The sequence below is a fragment of the Camelus dromedarius genome, chromosome 31 (assembly GCF_036321535.1).
Source record: "Camelus dromedarius isolate mCamDro1 chromosome 31, mCamDro1.pat, whole genome shotgun sequence".
NCBI lineage: Eukaryota > Metazoa > Chordata > Mammalia > Artiodactyla > Camelidae > Camelus > Camelus dromedarius.
In genome coordinates, this window is record NC_087466.1 from 2,439,925 (window position 1) to 2,460,525 (window position 20,601).

At 52.2% G+C, this 20,601-nt stretch overlaps 1 protein-coding gene across 1 annotated transcript in view; it reads left to right on the forward strand.

Annotated features, from left to right (window-relative positions):
• PI4KA (phosphatidylinositol 4-kinase alpha) overlaps positions 1–20,601 on the forward strand; it is a 74,832-nt gene that overhangs the window by 8,967 nt on the left and 45,264 nt on the right. The window contains exons 2-16 of the mRNA XM_031443173.2: positions 4,062–4,178; positions 5,391–5,484; positions 7,515–7,603; positions 9,356–9,428; positions 9,842–10,101; positions 10,559–10,625; positions 12,811–12,959; positions 14,406–14,471; positions 15,962–16,058; positions 16,729–16,920; positions 17,179–17,279; positions 17,888–18,017; positions 18,778–18,910; positions 19,945–20,040; positions 20,300–20,483. Of these exons, the coding sequence (XP_031299033.2) occupies positions 4,062–4,178; positions 5,391–5,484; positions 7,515–7,603; positions 9,356–9,428; positions 9,842–10,101; positions 10,559–10,625; positions 12,811–12,959; positions 14,406–14,471; positions 15,962–16,058; positions 16,729–16,920; positions 17,179–17,279; positions 17,888–18,017; positions 18,778–18,910; positions 19,945–20,040; positions 20,300–20,483 (1,848 nt within the window). The remainder of the gene's footprint in view (positions 1–4,061; positions 4,179–5,390; positions 5,485–7,514; positions 7,604–9,355; positions 9,429–9,841; positions 10,102–10,558; positions 10,626–12,810; positions 12,960–14,405; positions 14,472–15,961; positions 16,059–16,728; positions 16,921–17,178; positions 17,280–17,887; positions 18,018–18,777; positions 18,911–19,944; positions 20,041–20,299; positions 20,484–20,601) is intronic.

Sequence of the window (20,601 nt, forward strand, 5' to 3'; positions counted from 1 at the left end):
CGTTATACCACTTTACTGTAGTGTAATAACCTTACAACTGTAATTTCATCTGACCCCTTCCTTTTTTGGTGATTGCTGTTACAGATTTTTAATTCTGTATTATAAACTCCATAATACATTGTTATAACATTTAAATAATGATAAAAGTATGAAAACATAAACATTTGTATGTACATGGTTTTTGGTTCTCTTCATTCCTTTATGTAAATTTATGTTTACACCTTACTGATTGTAACATTTCTCATAGTGCAGGTCTGCTAGTGTGATTAATTCTCTTAGCTTTGGTTTGTCTGAAAAAAATTTTTTTCAGCTTCATTTCTGCTGACTCTAGAATTCTGGAGTGACAGGTGTTTTTATTCTAGCATTGGTTTCTGTCTTTCCTTATCCTAGTACACTGTCTTGATTACTGGAGCTTTGTAGGAAGTTTTAAAATTGGGAAGAGTGAGTCCCCTGACTTTATTCTTACTTTTCAAGATTGCCTTGGCTATTTCTGGGTCCCTTGAATTTCCCTGTGAATTTACAATCAGCTTGTCAATCTCTGCAAAGACATCCCCTGGGACTTTCATGGGGATTGTGTTGAATTTGTAAGTCAATTTAGAATGTAATTGCCATTTTAATATTAAGTTTTAATTATACATGAATATGGGATGTCTTTCCATTTATGTTTAGGTCTTTACTTCTTCAACAATGTTTTGTAGTTTTTAAGAGCATGAGTTTTGTACTTCCTTTGTTAAATTTTTTCCTAATTATTTTGTTCTTTTGATGTTACTGTAAGTTGAATTATTTTTTAAATTAAGGTCAAATTCACATGATGTTATATTCACTGTAGAATAGTTTCTGAATATCATTTTTAGTTTGTTCATTGCTGCTGTACAGAAATACAAGTGATTTTTCCCCCAATTTTTTTTATTGTGGTAAAATATACATAACCTAAAATCTGCTATTTTAATCATTTTAAGTGTACAGTTTGTGACATTAAATACAATCATAATAGTTTACTCTGGTCACCGCCATCCATCTCCAGAATTCTTTTCGTCTTGTAAAGCTGAAACTCTTAATTACAGTTGATTTTTGAATATTGATCTTGTATTTTGCAACCTTGTTGAACTTATTTGTTAAGTCTAGTGCTTTTTTGGCAGATTCTTCAGGATTTTCTATAAAAAAGATTATGTCACCTGTAAATAGGGATAGTTTTGCCTCTTTCCAATCTGGATGGTTTTTATTTCATTTTCTTGTCGAATTGCCCTGGCCCTCTAGTAAAGTACTGGCTATAAGTGGTGAGAATGAAGACTCTTCTCTTGTTCCTGTTCCATGTCCAGGATGTGTCTCGGGCAGAAAGCCAGGGCAGTTGTAGGGCTCACCTTGTTTCCTCTTCCCCAGGTGTCACTGTCCTGTGCTCCGGGTCCAGTGTAGAAACCAGTGGTTTCTTGTATTTATCCACTTTTCTGTTGTTTTATGGCAGGAAGATAAATCCAGACCTTGCTATTCCCTCATGGCTGTAGATGGAAGTTCAGGATTTTGTTGTTACAACAGACATTGCGAAAATCTATCTGATCGTCCTTTTATATATGACAAAGCTGACATTTAAGGGAGGTGATTTGCCGATTTGCCAAAATTGGCATCGTTCTAAGACACACGCATCATGTCACAATCACCTTGGTTTATTGTGATAGCTCTGGGTCACTTCGAAAATGTTGACTTATGTTCAGTATTGTCCAAGGGGGGCAGTAAATTAGAGGAAAACAATTGAAAAATGGAGTTAACAAACAAACAAAAAAATACCCTGGTACTTAAAGCTTAGTCTTCAGTTCTCAGGGAATTTTGTTTCTCCAGAAAGAGTATTCTCAGAGGTTTCAGATAACAAAGTTGTATTCTTTTAGAAAAACGTCTGGCCTGCCAGCTTACAATGCTATTAATGTAGCTTTATTTTGACCTAAATACCTGACCTGTATTCCCTCTCAGGGTGGGTTCTCTTCTGCAGTTTTCTGCCCAGTCACGCAGACTTGAGAGTGCATCTTATTTTCTCAGACTTGGTTTGGCGTTTCCTTACTTTGGCAGCAAGTCTGCCTCACGGCCTCTCTCCTGTCTCTGCCGTCTTTGTGCTGACCCATCTCCCTACTTTCACTCTCGTCCTCCAAAATCCATTCTTCATGCTGCAACCAGAGGGATTCTTTTAAACCCGTTCTAAACTCCAGTCATGGAGGCCTCCGCATGTGCCCCAGCGGTGCTAGCTTCCCGTGGCCATTAGAGTCTAGCTCTGCACCTGCCTGTGGGGCCCTGTGGGGTCCTTCCTGCCTTCACGTGGACTTCTGGGCATCCCTGCTTCCCCTTTCCCGCTGGGCTGCTGCTCCGCTGGCCTCTCCCGGAGTGATCTTTCCTGGTTTGTCCTGGCTGGCTCCTTCTCAGTCATATTCCAATTAACTGGTGCCTTCTTAGAGAGGCCTTCTCTGATTACCCCTCCTAAGTAGTCCTGCAGGCACTATTGCTGGGGAAATATAATTTGAAAAGATCTCTCAACCCAGAAACCCTCTCCGCAGAGGTGGAAGAGAGAGAAAACACATTTCTTACTGAATAAACATTCAACAGGAATGTGGTATCCCAGGTAGTCGGTTAAGGGATTATAAAGACAGAAAGAAGTTGCACCCTTTTATAGAGCCAAGCAGACACAACCCGTTACAAGGTTAACCATAACTAGGCCTTGGGTAAGAGGGCTCACCAGCACCATTTGTCATGCATTTGTAGTTCTTCCTGACTTTATTGGTGATTGGAGTGACAGCTGTGTCAGCTAATTGGTTTTATCCAGAGGAGAAACGGGTGCGTCCTGTCTGTCAGGACGTTGCTCTGCAGCTTGGAGCCCGGGGCTGGGCGACAGGACGCCCTCCCTCCACGTGCCGTCCCATTCCTCTCGTGAGCTTACAGAACATTTCGAGCGTTGTTCGTTGTCGTTGCTTAGTCTTAGAAACACCACTTTTTAAGCCTGCACCATTAGGCTGAACTTCACGAAGCGCTGTTTTCATAGGTCTAAAGTGGTTGAAGATTGGCAGATTCTTGGGGTCGACCCAGTAGTTGATCAAGTGGTTGAATCATGATTCCGCTCCTAATGTTACGTCTTTGGGTTGTTTCAGATCTCCCATTACCATACACAACACTGGGATGAGGATGTTTTTTGTAATCTTTGCCCATTTCTGATTATTCCTTTACAATCATTCCTGAAGGAAATTTGCTGGGACAAAGATTGTTGCCGCCTTCGGGTTAGAAGGCATTTCTCTCAGGTCTGTGTTTGCCCTTTTAAATCTAAGCAAACAACAGCAATTTTGCTCTCTTCTAAAAATTTCAGTGGTAATTGGTGCATTTCAGGGCAAATGCCAAGCGCTTATTCGATTTCCTTTGTCATCAAACCACCCGCCCGACCACATGAGTGTCAGTGAGTGCCCTCCCACAGGGCCACGGACAGCGGGGTCGGGGCCTCCTGGTTGTCTTACCTGAGGCTCCGTTCAGAACGTCCCCTGTAGAGACTTTCAAGATTGGCATCCACCTGTTTCCTGCTCATACAAAATCTTGATGTTTGGTTCCTTTATGACAGTCACTTACTAGTGTTTCCATCACTTAGTAAACTGCTGCCTTTGGCCTGCCTGCCCTCTGCTGGCCACCACGGCGTGTCTGATAACAGTAGGTGTTTTTTTGAGCACAGACTGGGTGCTCTGCACAGTCCTAAGTGCTCTACACGCGTTTCGTGTTTAAGGGAGAGGCCTGGTGACTGTAAGGGGTTTGCATAACCTGCTCATAGGCACCCCTGGGAAGTGGAGCCTCTGTCCTGTCCTGACACGAATGTGCAGATGGGAGGCTTCATGGACACGGCGTTGCAGCCCTTGGGCCAGATTCCTCAGGGGGCACAGTCCCCTCATTTCAGAGGCTGGAGACATCCTTTCCATGATCTTTTGATTGAAAAAAAATGACTCATTGGTTGTATAGACTCACTGGGCTTTTATGGTACTGATGCATTCTGAATGGGGTGTCTATGTTTTTAATCTATGGGTTTGGGCTTTTTGTCTCATTTATAGGTCCAGAAGCTGCTCTGTATGTGCCCCGTGGATTTCCACGGGGTCTTCCAGTTAGATGAAAGGCGGAGAGATGCGGTGATTGCGTTGGGCATTTTCCTCATTGAATCTGACCTACAGGTAAGACTTCCCTAGATTGAAAGTTTCTTCAGGCGCAGGAGGGCACGGTTAGGGTTTACATGTGCGCCTGTTTTATTTACCTCAGTCAGCACCCCAGGAATGCGCACGACCTGGTCCAGTGCTCAGCTGTGGGCGAGAAGGGGTTGGGGCGGGAGGGATGAGGCTTCTTTCCGGGCCCCTCCTCGGGACAATGTGTTCTCTGGACCATGTGAATATACTGTGTTACTTTTTAGAAGTTTGGGGGTTTTTTGGTTTGTTTTTTGCCTTTGTTTTTGCCAGGAAGTTAGTTACCATGCTTTGTGAAGTCATTGTGTGGCTTCCAGAGTAGACTTGATTTTCAACCTCAGGTAACACACTTGTTAATCAGACTCAGAATAACCATTTCTTTTCCTTCTGAAATGATAGTACTCTTTGAGATAATTTTGTAATACTGTCTTTTTCAAAACCATGTTTGATGTAAGTTAAGTTTTAGAGCCCACGGCCACGGAGGGTGGCCAGTGCACCAGAAGCAGGTCACCAAGGTGGCCCAGTGCCCAGGGCAGGTGGATTCCACACCACCTTTCAGTGAAAGTAGTGTCATAGAATTTGCAGCCCTGTTTTCAAAACTACCGAGGTTTTTTCAGCATTTCCGAGCATCAGGTAGCAACCCCGTCTCAGCACAGGCTCATCTGGTCCTTCTTGGAGCAGCAGCTAGGTGGGGAAACTCACGAAAGAGGCGGGTGGTGTGCCTTATGTGCCAGCTGGCTGGTTTGGAAGGAGATGACAGTCATGTTGCTGTTGGCTAACACTGGCTGTGAGCCTAGTGTCCTAGCAGCGCCGGGCGCGGGGAGAAGAAGTAGACGTGAGGAAGGACCCGTGGGGAAAGGAGGGAGAGCTCAGGGCCGTGGATGACGGGGCACTGCCGAGTGTGGGAGCCCGGGGCCAGGAGCTTCTGTCCAGTCCTGAGAGTCTGGGGACTTGAACCCCTCTCAGTAGGCAGCCCTGAGAGTGTGCAAGTGCCTTCTCGTGGAGGCCGGAGCCCGGCCAGACACTCAGCGGCGGGAGGGCAGGCATCTGCCGTCTGGTTATGCAGCCTCTGCCGCCCGCCCGCCGTGTGGAGCCGGGAGGGTGCGACACCGGGCGAGCTCCCTTCTCCAAGGTGAGGCGGCTCAGTCTGTGCTGAAAGGCCACCAGTCATGTATTTCATCAAGTGTCTTTTTTTTTTTTTTTTAGCACAAAGGCTCTGTGGTTCCTTACCTTCTTCGACTTCTTAAAGGTCTCCCGAAAGTGTATTGGGTAGAAGAAAGCACAGCTCGGAAAGGCAGAGGTAACTTTGCGCACTGTTTTCCCAGAACGTGGGGAATCGCACGTGTGTGCGTTGACCGCGTGTGAGCATTGGGGTTCGGTTGCCCTGACACCCCAGTTGCAGCACTTCTGCCAGATCTGCCCCAGCTGTGCTCTCACTGTGGTCCTGAGCCCTGTGGGGCCGGCGCGGCTGAGCAGGGACCTCTGCTCATGTCTCCTTGGCCGGAACTGGGTCCCCTGCTGTCCCTGAACCAGTGTATGGCCCTGGGGTGGAGAGGCTCAGCCTGCAGTGAGCTCAGTTCTCCAGCTGTGTTGCTGCTGCTCAGAAACTGGGGGGAGATCTGGGTGTTTGGGACTCAACTGCGAGGTTCGTTGTGAATAGTTCCACGGCTTCATTGATGTTCCTGAGTTTCCATTGAACTTTGCACCTTAAGAAATGGAATAAATTCATGTGTAACTTTTTAACTTGTATTTTATTTAGGTCTCTCTAAGGTCAAAGGGAAGGTTAGATCATCTTCTCCCTTCTTCCCTCCTCTGCCCGCCCCTCCTTGCTTCCTTCCTCCCCACCCTTCGAATGTATTCACGTAGGTCCACCGTACACCAGGCACTGTGCTAAGCACTTACAACGCTGATGATCTTGTGTACGGGTTTCCCAAGACTCCGCAATCTGCTTGGAAGACCACTGACATCTCAGAGTCCATGACCCATGAGACTGAGGCCTGAGGCTCCCTTCCTGTCACGTGGGGGTTGGTGCCTCGAAGGAGGCCCTTGTCCTTTCCATGGGTGGCACGATCTTAATTTGTTAGATGGGCTCAGTCTGCTGGAGAGTTTGCTTTTCCCATGAATGGCCCACTTGGGCCTGTCTGTGTTTTCATCATTTCTGCTGACTTACTGTGCTTAAAATGACAGACCCCAAATTATGCGTGGATGCTGGAATTTGAAGGACTACAGACTAAATAGAGCAGAACTAAAAAGTCTGACATCTGTGTCCACCGTTGTTACCTAATTTGGGGGGAAGTGGAATACTAGAAGATGTTGGTCCTATCTTATTTAATTTTGTTTCAAAACAAGTGTTACTCTGTATGCATGGACTCATCAGAATAAAAGTTTCAGCATTATTAAACACTGTTAGAGGTCTATAAATTTCCAGTGTTGGGTGACACTTCAGTCCCCTCTATTTTATTGAGGCAGTACCACCTACGCCTTTACACTCTAGAGCGGTAGTGCCACCCCTGGACCGGCCCCTCAGCACCCCTGGGAACTTGTTGTGAGGCAGATTCCCAGCCCCACGTTGGAGCTACTGAATTAGAAACTCAGGGGCTGGGAAGCAGGCAGTCCCGGAGGACCTGGAGCTGCGCCGTAGAATCACAGGCGTGGATGTAGAAATGCACGGTCATCTGCTGCTACTCTGTGTGTGTCTTTGACTGCATATTCAGTGTTGGAAGTGAATTAAATACTAGTGGTGATTGGACACACCCAGCAGCATTCTATGTTCTGAAGGTGCACACGGTAGGAGTGCTGGGTCCCTTTTGCTCTTGGGTGCAAGTGCTCCCTCCACCCGGAGGCCGTGCTCCTGAGAACCTCCCTGCTGGCAGGCTGAGTCAGAGAAGGGCTAAAAAAACTAGGAGGGATAGAGCAGACCTCTAGCAGCTCTTATTAGGATTGTTTCCCTTGTAAAAAGGAAGCAGAGAAGGAAATAGAAATGTTAATTCAGTTTAAAGTGGTAGCAGTTGGCATTTGACGCATGGCTTCCATGTAGAGTCTCTCACTCTCTCATCGAGATTGACTTCTCACTTTTGTTCAGATCAGGATAAAAAATGGAATCTAGCATGTTGTGAAGCCACGTAACCTCAAACTATAAGTTGGCTCAAGAAGCATTTAAATTTCTTGAACCAAAACATTTGATTAAAAGAAAGGTGGGGGTATGTCTCAGCGGACACGTGGGGCCCCCCTCTGGAAGAGGGCAGCCTTCACGAGACGGGCCGTGTGCGGGCCTAGCTGGTGGGGTGGCCGATCTGGTTTGTGACTCTACTTCTGTCTCTTGGCCTCCAGGCTCCCTTCCTGTCGCCGAGAGCTTCAGCTTCTGCCTTGTGACCCTGCTGTCTGACGTGGCTCACAGGGACCCTTCACTCCGGGATGAGGTCAGTGCGTGGTGAGCCAACTGCGTGTCTGTGAGATCACAGGGTCCCAAAGCGGTGACAAGAGTTAAACAACCCAGTCACTTCAATTTTTTTATGTTGACTTTCTTCACACCATTAACAACACTCCCAGGAGAGGCTTGCGTCCTGCGCACAGACCTGAGCTTGCCCACTGGGCGCTGGCATCCCCCTCACTCCGCTTCCCCATCTGCCCCACGAGGTGCAGCGCACGCAGACACGGCTCATCTTCCTGCCTCTCTGCTGGGGAGAGGATTTTCTAGAAAGCTGGAACTATTCTTTTCAGTGCTCCACAGTTATTTTAGTTTTAGTTTGTTTTGTTGGAAATGTTACTAAATGCATTTCATGCTTCCCTTAAATGAAGAATAGGATCATAATTTAAGCTTTTTCTTAACCAGATTTATTATTTTGAAAATCAGTTCTCACACGCTTCTAACATCAGGTCTGTCCCGGGCGTGCCTGGTTTCTGGCCTGATGCTAAATGCCCCCAGCTGGCTACACTTTTTGAGTTCTTGATTCTGTTTTAAAACTTTAAATCTCTTCCCTTAATGTCAAACTGTCAGTTCTGTTGTGACTGTTTCTTCTTAGCTTAGGTTCTTTATTTCCTTGGAGGCTGGCTAAAGAGACAACTAGATACGTTAGCGTCACGTGTTATTATTTAAAAGGTTAACAGGGCTTTTCTGTCAATAACATCTGTCCAAACGGAGAGAGAGGTCGCCGCGAAAGATAGTGCTTTAGCACACTGGGGAGAAATGTCGCTTTTCAAGTCCTCACAGTGCCCTCAGCATCAGTGACAAAGTGTGAGAATTTCAGCTTGGGGGCGAGCAGGTCGTGTCAGGCCAGCCCTGGTCCTCTGCCTGGACCCCAGAGACTGGAAGCCAGGGAACAGAGAGGCATTCGGTCCAGCCACTCTTCCTCGGCGCCGGGCCCACACCACTCCTGACGTCCAGAATCGCTGACGGGGCCGAGGGCAGGTCAGTTGGGAGGGTCTGTAGAGTCCCCTGAAGGACCCCCAAGGGGGCCTGGCCCGAGCCTGCGGGAAACAGAGCCATGGGACAGCGGGACCACGAGTGAAGACCCGGAGAGCCAGCTGACCTCATCTGCAGATGGAACTCAAGCTAACACCATGGGCTTTTGCAGGGACCACTAGAGGCAGAAAACACCAGCCACACGGTGTGGCAGGGGTGGGGCACGGCCGAGGCAGGCGGGTGGAAATATTCTGTGTGCTGTTTACCTGTGAGCTCGTTAGGCCAGTGGCAGGAAGTGCTGCTGCAAAGCTTATGCCATGGACGTGGAGAACCTGTGCTGAGGGTGGAGACTGCTCAGGGTGGGTCCCCACATCCCTGGAATACTGGTGTATTTTGTCCTGAGCAGCACAGTCGGAGGCGGTTTCTGATGCCTGGACTGTGGCCAAGTCATGGGGGCTGTCAGTGTCTGAAGGACTAAACCACGGGGAGTGGAGGAAACAGGGTGTTGAGCTGTGAAGAGAGCTTGGGGGCCGATCCCTGTTTCCAGAAGATGAAGGAAGCAGTGCCTGAGGGTCAGGGGTCTCTGAACCAGCCACAGTGGGAAGGAAGGTCATCTGCCTGGCCCCTCGGCAAGGCCAGCCCACGGGAGTCATGTGTCAAGTCTGAGGTTGCACAGAGAACGTCTGAAGCTCCTCTGGTTCTGAGTCGTTTTGTGGTGATTTTCTGACTTTGTTGATAAATTTGTGTCCTGTTTCTTTGGTTATTCCAGATTTTAGAAGCACTCCTGCAGGTTTTACATGTTCTTTTGGGAATGTGCCAGGCCTTGGAGATTCAAGAAAAAGGTAATTATTCTGAACGGTTTTGTGATCGTTCTTTCCCTTGCTTTTCCCAGCCTTCAGTTTCTATTCCTTGTGACTCTGTGCCCGGTGGGTGGCGCCCTCTGCTGCGTGGGGCGTGGGCCCAGACCTGCTGCCTGAAAGCTGGGCTGCTCTCCCTGCAGGGTGTGGGTCTGAGCACAGGGCTGCCGGTTGCCCCCAGAGGGGATAGGTGTGTTGTGGACGCGCATGACTTGCTGAGTGAGTGACTTGGAAGCGACCGGAGGTGGGTAAGACCTCCGGCAAGAGTGGAATGTGTGTCAGAGGACAGATGGGAAGTACTGTGGGTCAGTGCTTGGGGTTGGGCCTGCCTAGCCCTCAGATCTGGGGGTGAGGTCACAGGTCCCTGTCTGGTCTGTCACGGCCTCTCTGTCTTCCAGAATACCTCTGCAAGTACGCAGTTCCCTGCCTGATAGGGATCTCGCGGGCATTCGGCCGTTGCAGCAACACGGAGGAGTCGCTCCTGTCCAGGCTCTTCCCCAGAGCCCCACCTCGTTCCCTGCGGGTCCCTGAGGAGCTGGCGGGCGTGCGGAGACGCTCCTTCAATGACTTCCGCTCCATCCTCCCCAGCAGCCTGCTAACCGTGTGTCCGGAGGGCGCCCTGAAGAGGAAGACCAGCAGCGTGTCCAGCCTCTCCCAGGTGGGGCCGGGCTCCCGGGCAGCGCAGGGCGCGGGGGCTTGTCTGATGCCTGGGCCGAGGAAAGCCCAGGCCTGCCGTGTACTCCAGGGAAACTTAGGAAACGTGAAAGTTCTCAGAGCACGCTCCTTAGTACAGAGGCTCGCCTTGTCCTTTTTGAGCTTTATAAGTGATTTCCCCCACTCCTCCCGGGCATGACACATTTCTCCGAGCTGCCAGGTGCTGGCCCTGCTCTGAGCAAGAGACGGTTAGTGCCAGTGGGAAATGAAACTGACTTGTGGACAAAGACAGACACACAAAAACCCAGTAGTCAAGTGTAGGATATGCGGCCAGACATGGAGAACTTGACGTTCTGGAGCGTAGTGGAGAACCCAGAGTGTGGTGGGCTTCAGGGAGGAGGTGGGGCAGAGAGAGCCTTGTCTGAGGCAGTCTGACCTGCCTGTGTGGTTGTGTGTTTCAGGTCAGCCCTGAGCGAGGGGCACCCCCTCCCAGCTCCCCTGGAGGATCCGCCTTGCACTACTTCGAAGGTGGGCTTCCCTTTCTGCTGGGAACCTGACCTTGCGCTCACCTGCCAGCCCGCCCATCCAGTTTCTGGGACGTCCTGTGCATGAGGACGCTCACAGGCTCTCTTTTGTCCTGCATCGAGGGTCAAGCTTTTAGAAAACATTTCTTTTCTATTTTTGTTTAAACTTCTTAACCTAAGAATATTTCAAACTTAGAGAAAAGCGCAGGAAATTACCTGCAGGATGCCAGGCGCCTGCCCTCAGTTTTAGCGTGTGAACCTGGGAAAGCATTGGTTTTCAGGTGGAGAGTCTAATGAAGGGTACTTCCCTTGTTTCTTTTTTCTAAGGTCACTAAGTGTGTAGATGAAGTAGTCACATTACTGTGAGCAATACCTTTTATAGCGCTTTGCTGGTCACAGAGGACTTTCCCATAATTTACGAATTTGATTCACATGGCAGCCCTGTGTGGTGTCTGACACGTGTGAGAATAGCCCACCTTCTCCTTGAGGGAGGTGAGTTGTGGGTTAGGTGATGGGGAATAGAGAAGCCAGAATCCCGTGCCCCACAACGCCCTCTGCTCCGTTACTGGATGACACTGATTCTCAGGGAGCCTTTCTCCAGAGGATCTTAAAGATGTGAGGAAATTAAAAAAAACAAAAAAAACCCAAAAAACAAAGGAGAGGTATCTCTGTCCTCAAGTCAGTGTGGACGGCTTGGGTACAGTACCTCTTGGCTGTGCAAGAACATACCGTGTGACAGTCTATGTGTGTTCGAATGCAAGGCTAAGTCCACCCCCACATAATCCCAGTGTGTTACTCCAGGCCTCATACCCCGTCCCCGCCCCAGGGGCACCCAGGAGCTGAGCCGTGTCCTGGAGGGCTCACTCTCCCTGGTGGCGGCACCTCTGCGCCTGCACTTATGGTGCGTACCCAGGGTCAGTGCACTGTGCGGGCTGAGCCTCCCCTCAACCCACGGCGCCTCCCACCCCCAACTTTCCTTACTCGCCCTTTGCTCCTTCCAGTCCCTCCACAGGACTGCATGAATCTAGTTTTAGGAATGATTTTTTAAAAGCACAGATCTGATCATCTCCTGCTCAGAAATTTTCAGTGGCAAACCCTGCGTAAACCCCAAATCTTAGATCCGTGGTCCCTGCAGTTGCTGCCTTTTGCCCCCATCAGCGCCCACCACACGTGGGGCTTCGTCCTCGTTTCAGGGTGACTGTCCAGGAGATGCCCGCTGACCACAGACGTGCTCTGTGACTGACAGCGTGATGTTTGGTGCATGTGTGCGTGGTGAGGTGATTGCTCCAGTCACGCCGTTAACCTGTCCTCCTCCTCCCGTGGGTACTGGGGTGTGTGTGGTTGGAGCACCTGAAATCTCAGCGTGTTTTCAGTGTCTAGTGGGGGTGTAATTAACATGGTCGTCAGGTTGTAACCAGCTGTCTGGACTCAGCCTTCAGAACCGCTGCTGTATGCCCTGAGACGGCACCTCCCCATCCCCTGACCCCACCACCCACCTCGTGATGACACCGCCCTGGCCCCTGGCCCATCCCCCCAACCTGTGCCCCGCCTTTGACTTCTTTAGATTCCGTGTATAAGTGAGTTCATGCAGCTTTTAATTTCTGTGACTGGCTTGCTGCATTCAGCATATGCCCTCCAGGAATAGTGCTCAGCCTGAAAAAGGGAGAGCCTACTGTCTATGGCAATGTGGACGAACCTGGACTTGGTGCTGAGTGGAATTAGCCAGTTACATGTGTCCGTACGGTGGAGTGAATGCGTGTGGTACCTGTGGGTTCACACGCATGCACCCTCCCCGCCGCTCCCTGTGAACCAGCCTCGTCCCCTCCCTCCTCACTGGGTGGGCTTCCAGCACCTCTGCCCCTCCTGGTGTTACCGCCCCCTCCCCTCTGTTATAAGTGGCCTCAGACTTTCACATCTCTGTTTCTAAAAAGGTGTCATTCTTTTTTTTCTTTATTCTTCTCATTTGTTAAATTTATCCTGTTTGGGTTGAAAATCCTAGGAATGATTCTCTCCAGCTTTTCCCCAACCACCCGAGTGATAGGCGCCCCTCCCTGAGGGTCTGCAGTCCAGCCTTTGCTTGCTGATCACAGAACGGACTTGGAGTATCAGCAAGAGCTGAATGTGTGGGTGTATTGGGAGCGCCCTGTCCCGTGTGCCTGGGGCTGACCGCCTGGCCTTCCTCCTGGCAGCCTCCTGCTTGCCCGATGGGGGCGCCCCAGAGCCCGAGTACTACTTCTCCACTGTCAGCTCCAGCTTCTCCGTGTCTCCTCTCTTCAGCGGCGTCACCTGTAAGGAGTTCACCGTCCCCCTGGAGTTGCTCCGGGAGCTCTTAAACCTGGTAAGCGGAGTGCTGGCGGGTGAGTGGACATGCGTGTATCCAGCAGGACTGCTGTGATTTAAAGGGAAGCTGGGCGTCTGGGCATTGCAGAGCACAGCTTAGTAGTCGTAAGGTTGCAGGTTGAAGAAGGAAGGAAGGGGACGCTCTCATTTCGTCCTTGCAGCAGCCGTGTGGGAGAGGTGGCCACGCATCTCCACACCTGAGGGGAGGAGGTCCGTCTGAGTCCACAGTGGGTGGAGGGCAGGGCCCAGGCTCGGCCCAGGAATCTGACCCCAAGCCCCATTTCTCTTGCATCTGACACCCACTCAGGGGCTGCCCTGTTTGGATGAATACAAAGTGGACTTTTCATACTTGGATACCTTTGCCTGACCTCTGAGGTCATGTCAGAGACCCGATTGTCTGAGTCTGAGTGGACAGGCCTGTGGCCCTGACTCTCAAGTGGCTGTGATTGAGCTGGGATGCCACACGGGGGCTTCAGGGGGTTGGATGGACTCTGAAGGTGGAAGAGAGACGGGGAAGGCCGGGGGGGAGGCTTGTGCTGGAGGAGCAGCCCTCTGCCTGCGAGGGGCCAGGGCAGAAGTCGCTCTGTGCGGCTTTGGGTGAAGGTGCAAGGACACGTCGTGGCATCCCCCCACAGGGTGCAGCTGCCGTGAACTGCTTGGTGGCCGTGGATGTTCTAGAAGTGCCCTGAAACTGCCCCCACCTTCAGTGTCCTGGCAGGGTCCCGGCTCAGACATCCCCACAGAAGGCTCAGTGTTTTGGGTCCTTTAAGGGAATTTTTTTCCCCAGTATATTTTAACTTCTGAAGATTAGATTTTTTTTTCTCAGCCGTTTTTCAATTTCTTCTTCTGGCATGTGGTTTATCATGATCTATACATTTTGAAACTGATCTTCTTGCAGCACTATAATGGGGGTGGGGGCAGCAGTGTCAGGTGGTCCTGCCATGGATAGAACAGTGCAACCCTGTCCTGAGTGCTGGTACAGGGAGCAGCTGGGAAGAAAGGCGTCTGTGAGAAAGTTCAGGTGTGCCCTGTGGTTTGAGTGTGCCCCGGGCGGGGGCGGGGGCGGGGGTTGTCGGTGCTGAGGACCAGCTGGGAGGGGTTTGGGCACACAGTCAGTGACGCCTGGAGTCCGGATGCTTCCTCTTCCTGGAAATGGAAACCTGCATCCCAGGATTTGAGGCTCTTTTTGTTTTCATTCTTGTCTGGGATAAGGTGAGAAATTGCAGGGATGGCGGAATGCGGGGCGGTGTGTCCACCGGAGCTGCAGCCACGTGTGTGTGTGTGTGGTGTGTGTATGTGTTTATGTGTGTGTTGCTGGCCTCTTTCCCTCACGTTTTCTCCTCCAGCCTGTGATGTGGTTTATGCGTCAGCGTGCTGTGTTCCTCAGGAGCTGGGCCCCATCTTGCCATCTGTCAGGCACTCATGGGGTCTGACTTCCCCTCAGGTGAAGAAGATCGTTGAGGAGCCCGTTCTCAAATCCTTGGACGCAGTTGTCGCCAGCGTGACAGAGGTATGTCCTCTGAGGGTGTCATGCTGGGGTCACCTGCCGGGCACACCTGCATGGGTAAGACTAGGGGCGAGTGGAAGGATGGCCCTGGGGCCTTGGCCCAGGCTCCCTGGTCCAGTGATGACAGCACACCTGCCCCTGAGGGCTTGTGTTACCTGCGTCCCCTCCTGGGGCCTCCGAGCAGTGGTCGGACAGGTCTGGGGGTCTGACACGTGCTCACAGCCCATGGTCAGTGCAGAGCCAGCTCCTATCCAGGCCCGTGGCTCTGCATCCAAGCTCCTTCCTCGTCCTTGCCCCCGAGGCGCTCCCAGAGCCACTGCTGAGGCTTGGCACACACCCTCCGTCTTCCAGGCTCAGGCAGTCCCTGACTTAGGAGTGTGAGGGGCACATACTAGGCAGCGGCCGCTTTAGCATGATTGCAACCAAGGCCCAACTGCGTTATTTATAAAATCATTGAGTGTCAGTGCTGAGAGGTCTGAAAGTCCCAGGAATGTTTGGGCTGTCCCCTTCCAAAGGTTGCTGTGGCCGAGTGCTGGGCCCAGGTTCCTCATTAGGATTATAAGACACACAGCACCTGTTACCCCTGAGCTCAGTTACAAAGCAGGGAGGGACCACTGGAGCCCCTCCTGAGCTGCGGCTGCATCTCGCCCTGCGCTGTCCGGCTGTCTGCGGGCGTTGGGTGCATGTGCCAGTGTCTGCCCTGCGGGGGCTTGGTCTCAGTGTCGCGCACTTCCTGGCTCGTCTGCAGGGCATTGTCCTGCTGAGGGCCTGAGCTCTCGCTGTGTACTCTCAGGGGCCCTTGGTGTCCGTCATGGGTGCGGGGTCGTTGGCCCAGGGCAGACCAGGACCCAGGGTGGGGAGCCGGCCCACACTCCATCTGGGATGAGGAGTCAGCCTGCTTCCAGAGTTGAGGCTCTCTTGTCTCCTCTTTCAGGGCTTGTCTTCCAGGTGGAGGTGGGGCTGGGGATGTGGGCTCTGTGACCCTTCTCCCTATGGAACTGAACAGAGCAGTTTCTCAGGTTTTTGTTTTATAATTTGGATTTTAGTATAAATTTCCATTTGAAGAAATGGTTTTGTATATAAAAAAAAAAAGAGCTTGAAACCCTAGACTCACTGCAGTGGTACTACCGTCATTGGCCGTCACTGGCTATCACTGCGTGCTTATCCCATGCCAGACGCTGCAGTGGGGCAAGATGTGTGGCGTGGGAGCTGCAGCACTCTGCTCATGGGTGATGGAGCCGGGCTGTGCACCTGGACCCCTCCTCCAACTCCCCACTCCTCATGCCCCCCGTTCAAGGACGGCCAGAGGGGGTGGGCTTTCAGCAGGAGCAGGTGGTCCTTCGTTTAGGCGCCCCTGGGGCCCCCCCCCCCCGCAGGTGTCTGGGCAGCGTGAGTGCCTGTGTCCTGCTGTTGCATCAGGAGCAGAGTGATCACACAGGTGGACGGTTCCCCTGCTGGGACGGTTCTTTGGGGTCATGAGCCTCTGTCTGCAGGTCAACCCCAGCGCCGACCTCTACTACAGCACGTTCAGCGACCCCCTCTATGTGGCCATGTTCAAGATGCTGCGGGACACCCTGCACTACATGAAAGGTGAGGACAGGGCCGGCCCGCACAACCTCGGGCTTCCCTGCTGCCGCTTCCTAGCACTACGGGTGACATGGCCCGGTCCTGGGAAAAGCAGTAATAGAGGACCCTGCCTGTGGCCCTGCCTGCAGCCCTACTCCTGCCAATGGGCCTCTTTGGTGGGTGTGTTTCCTCAGAAGTTTTCTAAAGTGGACATGTTGTCTTGTATTGATCAGCTTGTCACGAATACAGTTCCACGTATCTATCTGAGACATCTTAAAACATTGAAAATGAGGAAACGAGGCACTTGCAATTTTCCCCGGCTGGTCACGGCTCAGGCTCTCCTGAGCTGTCCAGGCCCCGAGGACGAGAGCTTGAAAAGGCTATGAGCACTGGGCACTGCCGTGGGGGAGGTCCTCTTCCTCGGGTGCCTACGGCTTTGCCCTTTGTCTGATCACCGACCCCCTTTGTAGAGAATATCACAGGGGTATTTCTTGCTAAATGGACTGTTCCCATGCAGACACACCCTATACAGTGCAATGGGCCACACGTGTGCTGGGGCCACATGTACAGGGGGCCAGCCATGCAGGCCCATCCCTGCTCTTCCCAGTGGGCCTTCTCAGAGGCAGGTTTGCCAGCAGCGGATGCCCTCTTCCTGGCGTCAGCCATTCGCAGCCTGGCTCTGGCCTCCCCACAGACCTCCCCACCTCCTTTGTGAAGGAGGTCCATGACTTTGTGCTGGAGCAGTTCAACACCAGCCAGGGGGAGCTCCAGAAGATTCTGCACGATGCAGACCGGACCCACAGCGAGCTGAGCCCCCTGAAGCTGCGCTGCCAGGCGAGCGCGGCCTGTGTGGACCTGATGGTGTGGGCCGTGAAGGATGAGCAGGGTGAGCGGGGAGCTCGGGCAGAGAGGAGGGCTGTGCGCAGGACTCGGGGGTTGGGGCTCGGGCGGCAGTGGGGAAAGCCACCTGTGGGACGGTGTCGTCACAGCAGCAGGAGACGACCGGATGCGGGTCCGGCTGACAACGCCTGCACTGCCATGTTCCCGTGGAAAGTCAGTCCCCAGGGTTTAGTGATGTCGTTGAGCAAGTCTCGTGGCTGCTGGCCTTTTTAAAGATTCACAGCCTCCTCTGGTTCTGACTCAGGCGCAGAAAACCTGTGTGCCAGGCTGTCTGAGAAGCTGCAATCCAAGACGTCCAGCAAAGTCATCATCGCGCACTTGCCCCTGCTCATCTGCTGCCTGCAGGTCAGTCTTGGGACCTGGGTGCTCTTGTCGTCTGGGCTGTGGTTGGCACCAGCAGCGGGTCTGAGCTGCTGTCTCTCGGAAGTTGATGAGAGCCACTATTGACAGCCAACCGGCTTTCTCTCAGGGGGCTTCACGTATGGCTGGGTCCTGGTTTGTGGACCCTGCCCCTTGTCTGCCGGGTGTCCCCACGGCTGTGGACGTGTCATCTCTGGTGTCAGCTCTGCCAAGACCTTGTCATGACCCAGAGACTCCACACCCACCCTTGTCTAAAAATCGTGTTTTGGGGGAGGGTACAGCTCAGTGGTAGCGTGCATGCCTAGCATGCACAAAGTCCCGGGTTCAATCCCCAATGCCTCCGTTAAAGGTAAATAAATAAAAACCCAATTACTCCCCCCCCCCCAAAAAATTGTGTTTTGAGCCCTTTTCTTTTGGAAGCAAAAAAAAGGGGCGCACTTAAACAGTGACCCTCCCCTTTGGGTGGGAGAGTCCCGACCACCTCTTTCCTGTCTTTTTGCCCCGTGGCCAGGTGGCCCTGGGAGCTTTGCTCCTGGACATCTCCAGTGGGCGCCTCCCCTGAGGCTGCCTGACGGCTCCGCTGTGCATTGCAGGGTCTGGGCCGCCTATGCGAGAGGTTCCCGGTGGTGGTGCACTCCGTGACACCGTCTCTGCGCGACTTCCTGGTGGTCCCATCCCCTGTGCTGGTGAAGCTGTACAAGTGCCACAGTCAGTACCACACAGGTAACACCTGTCCTGGGCTCGTCCTGCCTGCTGTTTCCCCAGCTTTCCCTGCACGAGCCCCTCGGGGCGCCAGGCCTTCCTCTCTCCGCTGTCCTGGCGTGTGCTCCCGCCACCACTCAAGGCCCTGCTCCCCTCCTCCCTTTTTGGTACTTCCTGTCCCTGGGGAGCTCTCCCCGCACCCTGACTGTCCAGCCCCACCCCATGAGGGTGTCCTTACCTGACTCCAGGTGAGGATGCGGCCGTGAGCACGTCTGGTGACCTGCAATGACTGACGTTGATTAAAACACTTGCTGTGGGCCCGGGTGCTAGTGTAGACCCACCTCACTGCCTGTAGTCCCACCAAGGTGGGCATTTTAGCCTCTCCCGTCAGGTGCAGAGACCCAGACTCCTGCCTTCCCAAGTGAGGAGGGTCTGCCTCTGAGGCCCCCAGGCTTCCCAGCTTCTTGCACGTTAGCTGCATGCTCTCGGGGCCGGGGCCTTGCCTGAGTGCCTGGGCGTCCTGACTCCTGAACCATTCCTTGAAGGGTTGCTGTTTTACATGTTCGTCACCTTGTGACCAAGGTGACCTTCCTTTTGGTTTATACATTTGTTTCCTTCTTTCTGTCCTCAGACACCTTGTGTTCTGAAATGCCTGGTGAAATCTTTTTGGAGTGATTGCTTTTATAGCTGAAAGTGATCATGTTGTTTTGGTTTTGAGTTTCGGACAAGGGTGTGGAAAGTGTAGACTTAACCAGACACATATTTGAATTTTTCCATTCAGTTGCTGGGAATGATATAAAAATCAGTGTCACAAATGAACATTCTGAGTCGACCCTGAATGTCATGTCAGGAAAGAAGAGCCAGCCTTCCATGTACGAGCAGCTGCGGGATGTGGCCATCGACAACATCTGCAGGTGTGGAGGAGGGGGAGGGAGAGAGGAGGGGAGGGTGGGGGAGGGGAGGGAGGGGGAGGAGGGGAGGGAGAGAGGAAGGGGTTAGGGGCTTCAGACAGAGTCAGAGACCTTGATTCAGCAAGGCTTCTTTCTGATTATTCTAACTCTATGCTTGATCTGAAAAGAAAAATTATCACATACTTAAAAAAATAAAGCGTCCTGCTTTTCCTTATCATAAACACGATAAAAACTAGAAAAAACCTGTGATGTATAAAATAGTAGAAAGTAAAGAATTGTCTGTTATTCCCTCACCAGAGTAATGATGCATTGTCATGTTTTATCTTCTTTTATTTCTGTGTAATTTCTGGTGTAAATGAGCGGTTTTCCAGGCCCGTGTCCCTTCTGCGCAGGCTTCTGCTGTGTGAACCGTTGTTCTGCAAACTCGGAAACTAAATACATTCTGATTTCAAGGAGCGTCTCTCTCTTTCTCTGTCCTGGCTCTGTGCTCTGGGGGCCACAGTGGGACATACCTGGCCCCTCTTTGTCATTCTCTTCTCTGACCTTGTGGCCCGGAAGCCAGGCATGTGGGGAGTGGAGACACCTGTAAAGGTTGATGTACTTTGGGGCTTTTAAGTCTCCCTTTTTCTCTAGAACATGAGCATTTCTCTGTACTACTGAAATCTCAATAGTAATTTTAATATTCCCTCAGCCCCCTTGGGACCCTCAGTCTTGTAAATCAGTTACTGTGACTTTTGTTCAGGAACCGGGAATTTAAATTTGGTGTTAGGATGAGTATGATGTTCTGAAGGAGAATGTTTTGGGCAAGGTAACGAAGCTCCTGTTTCCCAATGAGATGCTTATTGGGTGGGTGGGTCTGCGGCAGTCTTCTGCTTTCATCCTGTGTGACGACGTCCTTTCCCATTTCTGGGCAAAGAGTACCTGGCAGTTCTTTAAACCTTGTCCCCCCGAGACCGGAAGACTATAGCACAGGCCAACACCAAAGGCTCACCTGGTGGTTCTGATGCTGGGTGCTGTGTGGCTTTCTCCCTGCTCAGGTGCCTGAAGGCCGGCTTGACAGTGGACGCGGTCATCGTGGAGGCCTTCCTGGCCAGCCTCTCCAACCGGCTCTACATCTCCCAGGAGAGCGACAAGTGCGTCCCGCCCCACCCCACCCTGGCCCCGAGGGGCCGCCCGCTCTGCACAGGCTCATGGGGACATGTGCAGGTCTGGCGAAGCCCACCTTGGAACGTGCCCGAGACACCACCTGGGAGTAGAGACCTCTGCCTTCCCACGTGGTGCCGGGGACTTTGTGTTTCTGCCGGTGGTCAGAGGACGTTTCCTCGAGAGACTGGTGGTGCTGGGGTCCGGGTCCCTACCTCTGTGTGCTGAGCTCTGTTCTTCCTTCCCTAGGGACGCTCACCTGATTCCCGACCACACCATCCGTGCCCTGGGACACATCGCGGTGGCCTTGAGGGACACCCCAAAGGTCATGGAGCCCATTCTGCAGATCCTGCAGCAGAAATTCTGCCAGCCCCCCTCGCCCCTGGACGTGCTCATCATCGACCAGCTGGGCTGTCTGGTCATCACTGGGAATGTAAGGAGGCGGGCGGGCCCTCTTCAGCCCCTCTGACCACCAAGGGCGTGAAAATACAGATTAAACTTGTCCTGCACTTCAGTGACGTGCTCCCTGCACGTGAGTGACGTGCTCCCAG